The sequence below is a fragment of the Onychostruthus taczanowskii genome, unplaced genomic scaffold, assembly GCF_017590055.1.
Source record: "Onychostruthus taczanowskii isolate IOZ18803 unplaced genomic scaffold, ASM1759005v1 scaffold272, whole genome shotgun sequence".
NCBI classification, from domain to species: domain Eukaryota; kingdom Metazoa; phylum Chordata; class Aves; order Passeriformes; family Passeridae; genus Onychostruthus; species Onychostruthus taczanowskii.
Genome location: NW_024500040.1, coordinates 79,443 through 93,834, shown reverse-complemented (window position 1 = coordinate 93,834; position 14,392 = coordinate 79,443). Strand labels below are relative to the sequence as shown.

Genomic DNA, 14,392 nt, shown 5'->3' with positions numbered 1-14,392 from the left:
TGATAGGTGCTTTGTTTGTTATTAATATAATTTGAAGTTCCCCATAATTTAGAGGAACTAATTATTTCCACATAACTATATGTAAATATACTGCAGATTGCAAAAGCTAGTACTTTTCTTGGTGCCATATTAGACTAGTTCTCCTTTGCTACCTCAATAAAGACACTCCAACAGCAGCTGTGATATTTTTCCATATTATTAGAGTTCAGCAGTTAAAGCTGAGGTCAGAAGGAGAAGAAAGTACAGCATGTTAGACATTAGTGGCTTTGAAAGGTGCATTAGCTGTGAGGGTGCATGCAGATCCAGAGAGGTATGGATACATATCTGTTTCTAAAAACTCAGGCCCTAAAAATATAATGCAGATTTTTAAAGCATGTGGAGTCACGTTTTCAAAGTATCTCTACCCCCATACGCATGAAGACCAATAACAGTGACTCTTCAGCAGATCAGCAAGGGTTCTTTCTACTTCAAGGTCAAAATATCTGCATCCTTCACAAACCACATGCTTTAGAAGATTTATTTATTCCTGAAACCTGCTCCTAACCATGTTGATTCTTCAAAACTGGAATGAGCTTTCCAAATGCACTCCTTTTCCGTGTATTAATTCTGAGGATTTTAACTGAACTAGAGATCACACTGAAAAACTGAAAAAATGTGATCATGACCTGGCATATTCTATTCAGGAGCTAAAATATCCTCTGTGGGATCACCTGTAAGACCACTGTGAGGAAAAGATGCTATGTCACTTTATTGGAGTAAGGATAACATTTTCAGAACTCGAGATAATGTAAAAGTGCACAGCCCAGCTTTGAGCACTTACTGAAAAAGGGCTGTTTGGGTGCAGAAGCCACATGGATAAGCAGTCTCCCTGCAAATTTGGAGTGGAGCAAGAAGATAGGGCCAGGGTTTTAAACTAGAAATACTGTGGAAGGGAGATAACAACCCAAATGTAAATGCGGAAGTAGCAGACTAGGGTGGAAAAAAATGCTATTGGGTAATCAGAGCAAGAAAGACCTCAAGAATGGTGAAACAAGGTGGAAAATCTCACCTCCAGAATGAGAAAATGCATTAACTCTGGGGAATATGCAGGACGAACTGAAACTCTGCCACATAGTAGTGAAAAAATAATGTTGCTGGAAAACTGAGATGCTGAGGGACATTTCTCACTACCAGAAGCTCTTCAGGAGAAGTTATATGAAGGAGCCACTTGGATGTGAGGGGGCATCTGTCAGGATGGACTAGAGCTGCTGGAGAGTTTGTGGATCAGATTCAGTGAAGAGGCCAAAAGGAGTGATCCTGTGGTGGGAGTGCATAATAGACTATCCTAAGACAGTGGACATAAGGACTTCTTAAAACAACACAGGGAAACCTCTGTCTCACAAACCCTCATTGCCACCAGTGGCTTGATCTACCCTGGTGACTGCTGAAAAGGTAGCACATATATAATGTATAACCAGGAGTGGCGCACATTGTGCTTCACTAGCAATGAAGAAGTGTTTGGGAACATAATAATCAGTGGCAACCTAGGCTGGAGTTATGGTGAAATAGTGAAACTCAGGATCATTAATTGAATGAGGACTAAGAACAGCAGAGCATAGACCTCGGACTTCAGATGAACAGACTTGTCATTTTTGGGGGGAACTAGCAGCTGGGATCCCACCAGGAAATGCTCTGAAAGATAAAGCAGGACAGCAAAACTGCAAGGGCTTAAAGCACAGTGCCTCCAAATGCAATAAATAGGCAAGCACACCAGTAGATGAGTGTGGCTAAATTGTGAACTCATGGTAGGGCTTCAGTGCAGCAGAGGTGGGGTTGTGGGAAGCAGAGACAGGCTACAAAATGAAAATTTGGAAGAACTATCTGATCATTATGGTTGGTGTCAGAGATGTTAAAACTCATTAACTGAAGCTGGTGTGGGAATCAAAGGCAACAGGAACAGTTTCTATCACTACACAAACACTATACAAACAGCTAAACAAGGCAAACATAGACTTGCTGCTGAAAGGAGGGGATGATTTTGTGACAGTGAACAGTGATAAGGTCAAGGCAGTGTGTACTTTGCCTCAGTTTGCACCATCAAGGTCTCTGACGTCTTTGTGTTTAGAAATGGTTCAGGGATGAGGCACATGACCAGCAATAGGTAAGGAAGGACTCATGGATTGATTGTGAGATCTGCACCTGCCCATATCCATAGGATCATCGAGAATCCTAAAGGGATCATTGCAAGACCAAGGAGATGGAGAAAGACAGATGTTGCATCCACCTCTCAAAAGGACAATTCAGAGAACAAGAGCTTTGTCATTGTGACTCTGTCCCTGGGTAAATCAGGCAGCAAGTCCTCAGGGAACATTTCTGGACAGTTGAGGAAGGGGGTGGGGATGGGAACAGCCATCCAATGTTTAATAAGAATAAATCATGTCTGACCAACATGATTGTCTTCAATAACAAATTAAAATATTTGCAGAGAATGAGAGAGTAGTGGATATAATTTACAGCAACTTTAGGAATTCTCCGATAAGCAGAAATTGTCTGTCATTGCAACATCAAAGTCCGTAAAGATACATAATTGTTCATCGCTTTTCTTGGTTAAAAATCCTACCTTCTACGAGAGAAGACTGTATTAGTAGAAAGTAGAAACTGTTCAGGTTAAAGCTAGTGGACTGGCCACTGGCAAGTGTACCCTTTACAAATTCTAAATGGGATTTGTTATGTATCATACGCAGCAAAGTTATGTCAACAGTGGCTCAAGATGGCTTGTGTCTCCTTCCTGCACACAAGTTTCTCTTAGAACTGTGTCTGTTTCCATTGCATCCTAGGTATATGCTTAGAAAGAGGTTTTATTACTTTTTTGGAAGTTTCTGTATGACTCAAAGTATGCTGACTTTCACTGAGATGCATAAGTATTTTGGAGGCTTTCAGAAACTCTTGCCTATGGGTGCCATTGTCCTTACTGTGGCATGCATATCCTCCTTCCTCAGAGTCAGGCCTAGTCTTAAACCCTCGAAGAGAGATAATGAAGCTGTCTGAGTAAATGGGTTTTTTTTGACCTAGTCATTACATAACTTTTTTGAGGCCTTCATTATGCAATTGTGAGGTGCTTCTTCCATCAGCACCTAGATATATTGTTGACAATTTTGTTCATTTTTGTTGTCTAGAATGTGTACTTCAGTAATGATTTTTACTCACAGGTCTTTCAGGTAGTGTTCATTCTTTGTGACTTTATAAAATAGGACAGGTTTATTTTGTCTAACCTGCAGTAAGTCCCCATGAGACCAAGGTAAAGGGGCAGTCCTACCAAATCAGAGGCTGTAACAATGTCTGTCTGGCCCACAGTCCCCAGATGATGATCTGTCCCATAGTTTTCAGTACATATTAAAAATGCTCCAATGATATACTTGAATTTTGACTGTTGCATTCTGAATTGCTCTTCAGATTGAGGGAAGAGGGAAGGCAGGAAGGATTTGTGTAATAGCAGGGAGGTGGTGTAATGCAGAAGTAGAAAAACTAATTTTCTGCAGTGTTGATTCTGTGTCCTGTCAATCCTTGCAGTTACCTGCTTATCTATTATTTCCAGTACCTTTTTGTAACCTCAGGTAGGTCCTTTTCATACATGTACACAGTGAAATCCAGGCTGACATTCCTGACATTGCTGAACACAAAACTGGAGTAACAAAAAGAGTCAGTCCTCAAATTGGCTTTGAACAGCTCTTGAGAGGCATCACACACAGTGCACAAAGCACTGTGAAACCAACTTACCTATTAGTGGGACAGAGTCAGAAGTTGCAGGCATGATCTCAGCCACGAGCAGCATGAATACAGTAAGGGAAAGAAGGACAGTGATACCTGGAGGGAGTGAACATATTTGGGAAGAATGAGGAAAATGAACTCTGCAGCTGCTCCTCTGATGTCTTTGCTGTTAAATATAGCATTGTCCTGACATACAGCTAAGGCAAACTCATGACTTCATGTCTGTCAATGAAGATTAGAACATCCACAAAGTGTGAATGTTTTTCAGTACAACTCTATCTGCTCTCTTTTCACTTTTCTCTAATACACACAAACCCTTGCTTCTCTCAAAGTAATGGAGAAATCTTTTTTGCTGAGTGAAAAGAAGCTTGCAAAACTGGTGAACTACAGTGCTTTTCCAAAACACTGCACAAAGCCCAAAATGTTGTTAAGGGCTAGGAGAGACTCGCACAGACAGCAGCCTCGGTTTTGCTATCACATATTATATAACATCCCTCAAAGACATGCAGTCTGTTTTAAAAGAAGCTCTTTATTCTATATGAAAAGGCTGTTTCTAAACTTAACCATCCTGATACTGAGAAATCAAAAGATCAATGCATGAACATTAGCTCCTATTTTTATGACAACATTGTACTTGAGCTCAAATAACTCTTTCCCTTACCCCCATCCTATATTTCATAGACAGCAATTGTAGCCCCGATAGCCTGTGTTTTACTTCTTGTAAGGCAGGCTGCACCTTTTTTTTCAACCAAAAAAAGCCCCACTGAGGACATTTCATATGATTTAGAAGTCTCTGTCCTGAGACAGATTCATGCACAATTAACTCTTAAGATCTCATCTGGCCCAGTCTGGTGTATTTACAGCTCTTCCCTATCTATCTCCTCTTGGAAGGAGACCCTTTTCATTTTTATCAACACAGACAACAGTAAATCTCATTTAGCCCTTCCATGGCTGTGTTCACAAGGGACACATGGCTAGGTGTTTTGGGAGCTAATTTTGAAGGTGAACATCCAGTGCCCAGCTGCTGCTCTTCACAGCCCTTCACTCTTTGATTCCTAGTATGTTCCATCTAAAAAAGAGAGTCAATGAGCTGTTAAATGCATTGAGGTGTACTAAAGTACATAACAACAGGCATGACAGAATATTATCACTGCCACCTGTGCCAGCAACAAGTTCAGCTTCTTCCCAGTCCACAAGATATTATATGTATAGTACAGGATGTGTGAATGCCATACAGAAAGCTGTTATCCTTGTTTCTGTAACCAAAAAAAAAGTACTTCTATTGCTCATCTAGTGAAATCTTTCTTCATCAAGCAACATAGTGTCATGAGGCATTTATTTTCCTATTTTATAGCATGCTTATAAAACAAATGAATATTTTAGCACATACCTAGAGAAATCTTCTCCCCTGAATCAGCTGGCAAAAGGAATACAAGCAGTGCTAAGCCAGATATGAGAACACAGGGAATGAGTAAGTTCAAGCCATAGTAGAGGGTGCGTCGACGCATGGTGATGGTGTATGTCACATCTGGGTATGGTTCTTTGCAGCATTCATAGTATATCTCATTCCTCTTGCCTGGGACACCTACAGAGAGGATGATCAGAGCAGTGCAGAGATATGCAGGACTTCCAGTTACCTCCCAGGACTGGACCAAGAAGTGATGGTTTATGAGCCAATGTGTATCACCTCTGCTATTCTTGGTCCACCTTGTGTATTTTCTAGGGTTTGCTTTCATGCCTTCTGAGTCATTCAAACCTCGCTTAGCTAATAAAGCTCATCTGAGCCAGAACAAAACAGTCCTGGGCATCACAACCTCAAGAATGTGCATTCTGCCTTCCTACGTTCTGTGAATGGTAACATACTGCTGATGTTGTCACCAGGGTTGCCCATGGTGATCATGCTGCAGCAGATTGCCTGACGTGCTCCATGATGGGGACCACAAGAGCACTGGAAATGTCAGGAGAGCTGGAAGAAGTCAGCACCTTGTATCTTTCATGCCAAAATTGCTCACTTCTCTTTTGCTTCTGTGGACATGACAGATGATATGACAATGTGTGCATTTTGGCAGAGGCTTAGCAAAGATTTTTTTAAAGGATATAGCCACAGCTTGCCTGAGGTGCTATTTAATGCTTTTGCTGTATGAGCTAAATAAGTCCCTGTTTTGTTCTCCCTGGTCAGGGTTGAAGGCAGATAAACCACAAACTCTTAATCAAATATGCAAAGTTATTGGACAAAAATACCCACTGTAAAGGAGGACTGGAAGGGAGGATTGCTCTGAAATAGCTGGACTTTAGGAGGATTTCACTATGGAGTCTTCTGGCTTCTCATAAAACTGAATACAATTTCTCAGATGCCCTGAATGGTAAAAATACTGCATGCAGTTGGGCAGGACACTTATCTCCTTGTCTGTACATACAAACCAGAAAATAAATGTATTTTTTGTAACCTCTCCTTGCAGTTGGCTAACTTCCATCAATTTCTGTAACATTGCTTGTGACTTACAGCTATGTAAATGAGTGCAAAATAACCTACTAGAAGTTCTCTGAATAACTAATTCTGGACATAAGTTCTTTTGAAAATACAGGTATCTTCCAAAGCATAGAGGAGGGACATACTAATCTGTGCATTTTATGTACTGATAGACACTTTGTTGTTTTTCTGGGTGAGAAAGATCCATTTATGTAAAAGTGTTGCTGGAATACTTTTTACACCAATCAATTTTGCTGATTACAGTAAATGTGACAGTAGTGTTCCATGCACCTACATGAGACACATCCAAGTTTAGTACTGACAAACTGCTCAAATGTGTCAGGACTAATAGCTTTCATTTATGTACTCAGTAGCAGTCAATTGCTTCAGAACACAGTGTTTTCAGACACAGTTCAATGAACGTTGCTGAAAGGCTATCTCTGATATGTGATTTTTTTTCCTATTTTTTTTTGCTTCTTCTTAGATCTATATTTTTAATATTTGTATACTATGTCAAACAAATTGATTATTTCTATATATTTGAGGTTTGCCTTTGAAAACTATACTACTGAAAATTTGTAGGTTGGCCAATTTACCCACTAAATCCCATTCTCCATTTGAGATGTAGTTGGAAATATCAGCCTCGAGCATCTGCAGGTCAATCAACCAGCCACTGTGAGTCCAGGAGCCAAATTTCAAATCACACTTCTGCACGTCAAAGGGGAACCAGCGGACATCAATGTAACATGTGCTCTTCAAAATGCCTGTAGATAGAAATAAGTCATGATCAAGCATGTGCAGGGTGCATTTCATCTTACCTTTATCTGTCTCTGATTGTGACCAAGTTTCCTTCAAAAATACTGTGTGATACAGTCATGGGGTAACCAAACAACTACTGCAGGTAGAAGATGCTGCCATGAGTGGAATTACCTCCCTTCCTCCACCAGTGAAGATCTCTCTCACTGCATCCAGGTAGGTTGCCTGGGACACTGGGGCCATCCAGGAGCAGCCCAGCCTGTTTCCCAGCGCCAGCTGGCCCTAGCAGATTACAGGCAGTGTTGCTTGAGCAAAGAGTACGCCCCAGGGACTTATTGTGCTGTGACCAGCTCTTTGAAAGGAGTTCCTGGACAGGCCATGCCTCAGACCCATAGCCCTTTGAAAATACATTATTGTCCTAAACCTTGCTCCGTGCTGGCCTTTATCATCTGTGTGGTAACTGAGACTTGAATTTAACTCTGGGTGTGTCTAGTTCATGTTCTGGGATGCTTTAAGAGGTCTAATGGGTAGGGAACAGGGGAGCGGCCATCAGGGAAGGCAGTGCTGATCCCCACTGGGCCTTGTGGACCTGCTTGGGGACAGTGCTATGCTATGACACAAAGTTTAGGAACTTTTTGTCCGCCACAGTGAGCAACTGTGGGATAGCCTCTGTGTTGACTGGTGAGTCCTGGGTGCTGAACCATGCAGGCAGGGAATCAGCGACACAGATTAAAAGAGACTGGTACTTGGGCCCAGCTGGCTGAGACCAATCCCAGCTTGTCTTTTCACCTGGATTTTTAGCCTCAGCCTGGCAAGAAAGGCTTCAATGCTGAGCGAGTGCTGCTCTTGGGGTCACCCTCTGCTCACACACCTCTCCACACAACAGAGACCTAGCTGGACTGCACATGAAACATGATGACATGGTGCACACCATCTTACTTTGGATGACACCTTAGGTGGGCCTCTGGATGTTTTGAGCAAACTGCTCAGGAGAACATTTTACTGCTTCATAAAGTATAAATGCCACTGATAATGGACTTAAATTTTCATAGTGGGTCTGTCCCATTATTAGACACTCTAATAATATTTGCAAGGTTGCAAACATTAGGTTGCAAAATTTCTACTGAGGGCTTTTAACACCTTGGTTTCATTCATGAAGGAAACCTGCTTTAAATTACTTGATTAAAAATAAACAACTACTCTCCTCCTACCTGGAGGAATATATTGGCAGGATCCAGAGTAGTTCACCAGCACATTTGTGTGAAATGTTGCATCAAATCTTTCATCTGCACTGTAACATAGTATAAACAAAACAGAGCAAAAATAAAGAAAAAGCAAGATGATGTGTGAACAAAGATGTAACTGTCAACATAAAAATAATCTTTTGGCTGAATTAAGTTCCTACATCTTGTGAAGTGTCTACCCTTGATAAATATCTCAGTTCCTCATAGTTGCTGTCAGCCTGCACCTGGGCAGGCTGCTTGCCTTGCTGCAATATCCTCAAAGAAGTGTTGCATGTCTCAGAAAAAAAGGCAGAAGGAAAAGAAGCAAAAGCGTCACATTAGCTGTATCCAAAAACTGGACAGTTGGGACAATGAGGCTTCTCTATGGCACCTGTCAAAATGAGGCAGCTCACCACATAAGTCACCTATCTGTTACCTTACCCAGATATCTGTAGTAACAGATGAATCGTAACTGCAATGGGGGCCTGAAATAACAATTCTGCATTCTCCTGAGATGCAGAGAGGACAAGAGTTTGTTTCTAGCACTGGAAGAAACCACTGGAGAAAAGTTATTTTGGGGCTTGTAGGAGGAGATTCATTGAAACTCCAAGAGCAAAAGGGACCAAGGATCAAGAATTTCTTTACTATTCCAAAATTCTGAGATAATTAAAGGGCTAATGAGCCAGACAAGGACACGATTCTTCAAAGAAACGGGTCTGGGGGCTTGTTCCAGATGGTCTCTTAGGAAGAGATTAACCACAGAGGGATCCCCTGGCTTGTAGAGCCTTGCCCGTAATGGCTATGTGCAGGTCTATGTTGCATGACTACACCATCCTGCATGCCCTGTCTTTCAACCACATTTTAAAAATTCAGAGCCTCCATTACTCTTCTGATCTGCCCTTTATCCATGTCTTAATTCCTCAGTTCCCAACACAAAACAAAGGGGATGACACTGAAAAGCCTAAGTGCAGAAGAGTGATATTTATGAAAGACATAAAAGAAAACAAAAAGCAGTTTCATAAATACAAGGAGATAGGAAAAAGAGGAAAGTAAGGGAAAAAACAACAGGGAGCAGAGAGCTGCAGTATCCTGCACCCTCTGTGCTTCGATCTTTGCAACTCATTCTCACACAGTGGCAGGAGTCCATGGCAGAACAGGGGACGAACAGGTTAAGGGAATGTAGATAAGAGAGATTCTGTTCAGCAGAGCTGATAAAATTTACTCTTGAGAACTGAAAGGACTGGCCAAAATACCCTCTGAAGCATTAACAATTATGTGTGAGAGCTTGTGGAGAAGAGGGAAGGGCATGGTGAATTAGGGGAGATCAAAGGGAATTCTGACTTCTTCTAAAGGTAAAATTATAGACATCAGCCTAACTTCAAAGAAAATGGGGTGAAACATCTGGCACAGATTTGTGAAGGGCCAACTGCATCAAATCAATCTATTTTTCTTACTAAGAGGAGGCTGGTATCTATCTGAACTTTAGCATGTTCTTATAAAGTACCGTAATATGGAGCAAGCTGTATGCCTCTGTTCTAGAGACTGAAAAGGAATAAAGACACAGTAAGAAGCAAAGCTGAGGTAGAGAAGAGCACTTAAACAATCTAGGTGTCTCCAGGCCTCCTTTGGATATCTTGTAGTGAGGGCTTGGAATGGAATATAGATCATGGTGAACTCTGGAAACTAACAAAATGAAATTTAATGTGGGTAATTAGAAAGTGTTACCCTGAAAACTGTCATAGAAAGACATAACAGGGAAAATCTAGTAAGACAGCAGAGCTGAACGACATCTCGGGTTTGCAACAGATAAAAAAAATAAGTCCAGAATTAAGATATTATTAGAGAAAACCCCAAATCCCCTTCTCCTGGAAAGCATTAAGGAAACAGCTGTCTAGAAAGTTTCCACTTCATTCAACACTGCAGCAATGCTGTCTAGAGAGCTAGATTCATCTCTGTAGAAGGAAAAACAGATTAGCGAATGTTCAGAGTATAAGAAGAATGATGGAGAGGTTTATAAAATATGTGATAACGAAAGTGAGACGAAAATCCATTTGTTTACTTCAATCAAAAATACTATGACACATATAGGACAGTAGTTCTACAGATATGGTAATTTTGAAGAGACTAAAACAGTTTCTTCTCTGTGTTCACTGAGAAAAAGTTAAAGAAGATATCTGTGGAACTACAGCAAGGAAGATTAGATGGGCTACTAGAAAAATCTGTTAGCTGATAATGCTTGTTTTTGTTACTCTTTAAGGGTAAGACCAAATCCATAGAGGGCAAAAGGCCCATAGTATCAGTGAAGCATGGCTGATTCTCTGCACTTAGTTCTAGTCTCCTACCAGCCATTTCACATCTTGCTTACCTGTTATACAGAAGAATGTCTGGTACCCAAATCTGGTCGGAAGGAAATCGCAAGTTCTGCACTCCTGGGTATTCATATTGATCCCAAGACAAGTAAACATCAACCCAGGACTGTTGACAAACACATACATCAGATTATATGAGCTTTGAAAAGTCTTCTACGTTCTTTGGAATATTATGGGAACAGAATAGATTTTGCCAATAACAATAGCTACAGTATGATAATAGTTTAATGCTTGGTTTTAATTATTAAGAAAGGTTGGCATATATAGAGGAAATAACAGTGTGACCACTGAAGACAGTGATTAGCTCTTCATCTTGCGGCCAGAAGTCAGGCATCCCAAATCCTTGCTGGTGGGCTGGCAGAACCAATGGCAGTAGGCATCTCCATGAGGACTGCTGGTTCTGAAGTAAAGTGGTTTTTGAGGTAGTTAGTGGTAGGCGGACCATGATCTGAAACTCCCCATTGGGTGGAAATAATCTGTTACAAAGGTTGGATGACTCTTACTAACCACCTGCTATGAGAGGTAGGCAAGCAAACTTTATATGCCAAGGGGCTGTTTCTGATCCCACCTCCTCCACCTCAACACAGTTAATGTGAGAAAGGTGTGGAAACAGCTTTTGGGAAGAACCTTCTGACTTACAGTGAAGGTCAATGAGAGGCTTGCAAGGGAAGCCTTAATCAGTGGAACATCTCTGTGGAACATCTGAACCTGTGGAACATCTCTACAAGGGACAGACAGGACGCCCACAGATTCTGACCTAGCAATCCTGTAGTCATATAGGTTTGTCTTGGTTAGTTTTTGCAATATAAAAACGCTCATTTCTGCTGCAAATCTCAGCAGGGAGCTGAGGAAGAAACAGCCTACTCAGCTGAACATATTCATATGAGATCGTGTTTGGCTGTGAAAATCAAAGTGGAATTTGTTTAATCATTCAAGTCTCCCACTGGTTTTTCCTTCAAAAACTGCTTCTTTCCTGACCACAAGCCCTTAAGGAGATCTGTTTATGCAGCATAAGAAAACATTGTATCCCTCACCACAGGCAGCCAGGCAGACCTGATGGGAAGTTCCATCCTGCAAAGGAGGTCCCTTCCCTTAGTGAAGGTCAGTTTCGCTTATTCTGTGTGAGCATGCAGGTGAATCCTTAGCTGGAGCAGGTTGCAGAAGAAGGAGTAAGAATGTTTATATAAGAGGTTTGTAAAGCACAAGGGAAGGCAATATCCCAGAGAGCTGCCTGAGTGCTGCCAGCAGCAAAGCAGCATTGGTCCCTGTGGTTCCCGGACTACCCACCACCCCATATGAGTAGTCTGCATGTGATCACTTCTGTGTTCAGGGACAGATGCCCTAGCTTCCAGTCTCAGGCTGGAAGCTGAGAGGTGGGATTTTCCCAGAAGTGGCAAGTGCAGGTCCCTGCTTTACTGGGTGTTTGGCTTGCTCATAAGCCCCCATCACTGTGTTATGGAGAAGGCCTTGAGCCCCTTGAGCCTCTCTTCTTAGCTATGATGGGACCCTAACTCTAGACCCTTTGTTACTAGATCACTATATCCACTGGCAAAACAATGCAGTGTGTTTCCATGCTCAAAAGGTCAACAGGTCTGTCCAAAGGATTAGTGTAGTCTCCTGAGTTTCATTTTCAATTCTAAAAGGAGCTTTAGGGAAATTTTAAAGGACTCAAAATGCCTACTTGTATTGCATTATACGTAATCTATAAGATAGCAGTCTTGCTTTTCTGCTAAGAAATCACATTCAGTAGTTTGCAATTAGAGCTTCTTTACTGATAGAGCTTCTTTAGAGCTTCTTTACTCACCATCTGCAGCCAAGCATTGGTGATCAACACCTGATTCTTCTCATCCTTTGAAGATAAGAGGGAAGGAAAGACAAGAGAAAAAAGGGATGAAACAGTTTGATTAGAGATGGAAGGTTTTCTGTGTCTTTTAGACAATCCAGACTTTTGGGGTATATAAACCAAACTCCATGGAGTAGATTGTGAGCTCACTAGAACACCACTATTTGGCCAGACAATAGTGGTTCTTTTTCTTGTCCTTTAAACCTACAGACTCCTTGTGTTTATCATAACTGATCAACAATAGAAAGGAAAGTAATAGATGATGTCTCTTCTTTTTCTGGGGATTAACTCCTTACCAAGTTTTACCTTCTAGCTACTTGCTCAAAACAAGATGTTTTTCAATACCACACTGCATGTCATAGTTGGAGAGATTTTATGTTGTATTTGCTGCCACTGCAAAGCAATGGTGAAATAATGCCAGAAGTGCTGTTCTTTTCAAGTGTCATTGCTATGTAACTTAGCTCTGGCTAAAGGAAAGAAAGGGCTGGCCTTGGGCAGAAGCTATCACTTGGCTAAAAGGACAAAAATGCTGTGTGAAAGGGAGCTCACACAACACCTGCACAGAGCAGGAGTCTGCAGGGTCATTCCTGCATGCAGAGGCCATGGGGAAGAATCTCTTATAACAGAAATGAAGATGCTTTCACCACCCAGTAGGTACCCAAGTTCTTTGGGGTGCCCAGTTTTCTGCAGTTACTCTGCAGGTGCAGGAGCCTGCACTGTGGGGATGGAGAAGCAGGGCTGCAGAGCCATTGTGGTGCAGACACACAGGTACCCAAACACCACCACAGCCATGCCCTGCACTTCCCAGGAGCTGAGGCTGTGCTGCTCAGGGGGACTGGGTCACTGTATGCCCAGCTGCCCCTGTGTGTGTCCATGCCCTAGGAAGCTTACATGATTGTCTGCAGTGTTTCAGGTGGGAGACATTGCAATTGCAAGCTGCTTGGCAGGCATTTAAACCATACGTAGAGCTCTCTGGACATGCATGCCCTCTCTGGTCATGTCCTTATTGCAGTACGTACTCTCTAACAAGGTAGAAAAACTAAACTGCCCTATTCACTTTGGAAAAATACCAGTCTGCTCACCTCAAGCTACATTCATTCTGCCTTTCCTCCCCTCCTCCCCTCCTGAACCTTGTCTGTAACATGATCTCCTCTTCAGACAATTGGATTGTTTGAACTCCAGAAATACCACAACCTAGAAAGGGAGACATCATTGACCTGGAGGATTCCTGATTGTTTCGGCACTGTGGCCATAGTTGGGCTCTGAAACCAAGCACCTGTCCCCAGGAAAGGTAAATTTCAGACATGAAACAGGTTGCCACAGTGATCCACATAAAACTGTCTATCACACTACCTCCTCTTGACTCCCCTTGAGACCTGACTACACTGCTTCTGCTGCTGTGAGATGCCACACAAAAATCAGATGTGATTTTATATTGTAATACTGATCATACATTTCCCTTTCTCCTCTTTGCTGCTCCAGCAAATGTATTCCTCTCTCTATGCAAACCACAAACCATCTCCAGAGGCCTGGTTCTTCTGCACCCCCATTTTTCCCTTGGTTGCTGTGGTTGAAGCAATTGTAAGAAAATCTGCAGAAAAATCAGAGAAGGACTGGGCTTGTTGAGACAAGTTTTTTAGATGCTGAAGGATTCAAACACCATCTTGAAAAATAAAATTCTAAAGTAAAGAATAACCCCAGAGCTGGTAATTGATAGAGTCATCAGAGCTATTTGTGTCTACTGACCTGGGAAATGAAAGCAACCTGGAAACACAGAGGTTGTGTCCCAGGGATCCTCAGAGGCTAGCCATCAGCCCATATAACTCATGCATTCCTGGCCACCAATGACTCCTGAGGTGTCCTGTAGGGCTGGCAAGCATGATGATCACCTGAATTGCACATCAAGTACTAACAATATTTTGTGTGGTTAGCCAAAGAATGTTCTATACTTGTAAGTTGCACATGTCCTCCTAACAAAGACTTT

The 14,392-nt window shown here is 41.9% G+C and overlaps 1 protein-coding gene across 1 annotated transcript in view; it reads right to left on the bottom strand.

The window, feature by feature from the left end:
- The window catches only part of LOC121337508 (neuronal acetylcholine receptor subunit alpha-7-like), a 57,841-nt gene that overhangs the window by 15,685 nt on the left and 27,764 nt on the right, over positions 1-14,392 (bottom strand). Inside the window, exons 3-8 of the mRNA XM_041407653.1 lie at positions 12,370-12,414; positions 10,562-10,671; positions 8,185-8,264; positions 6,814-6,981; positions 5,138-5,332; positions 3,757-3,843 (exon numbers count right to left, since the gene is read on the bottom strand). Coding sequence (XP_041263587.1) covers positions 3,757-3,843; positions 5,138-5,332; positions 6,814-6,981; positions 8,185-8,264; positions 10,562-10,671; positions 12,370-12,414 — 685 coding nt within the window. The remainder of the gene's footprint in view (positions 1-3,756; positions 3,844-5,137; positions 5,333-6,813; positions 6,982-8,184; positions 8,265-10,561; positions 10,672-12,369; positions 12,415-14,392) is intronic.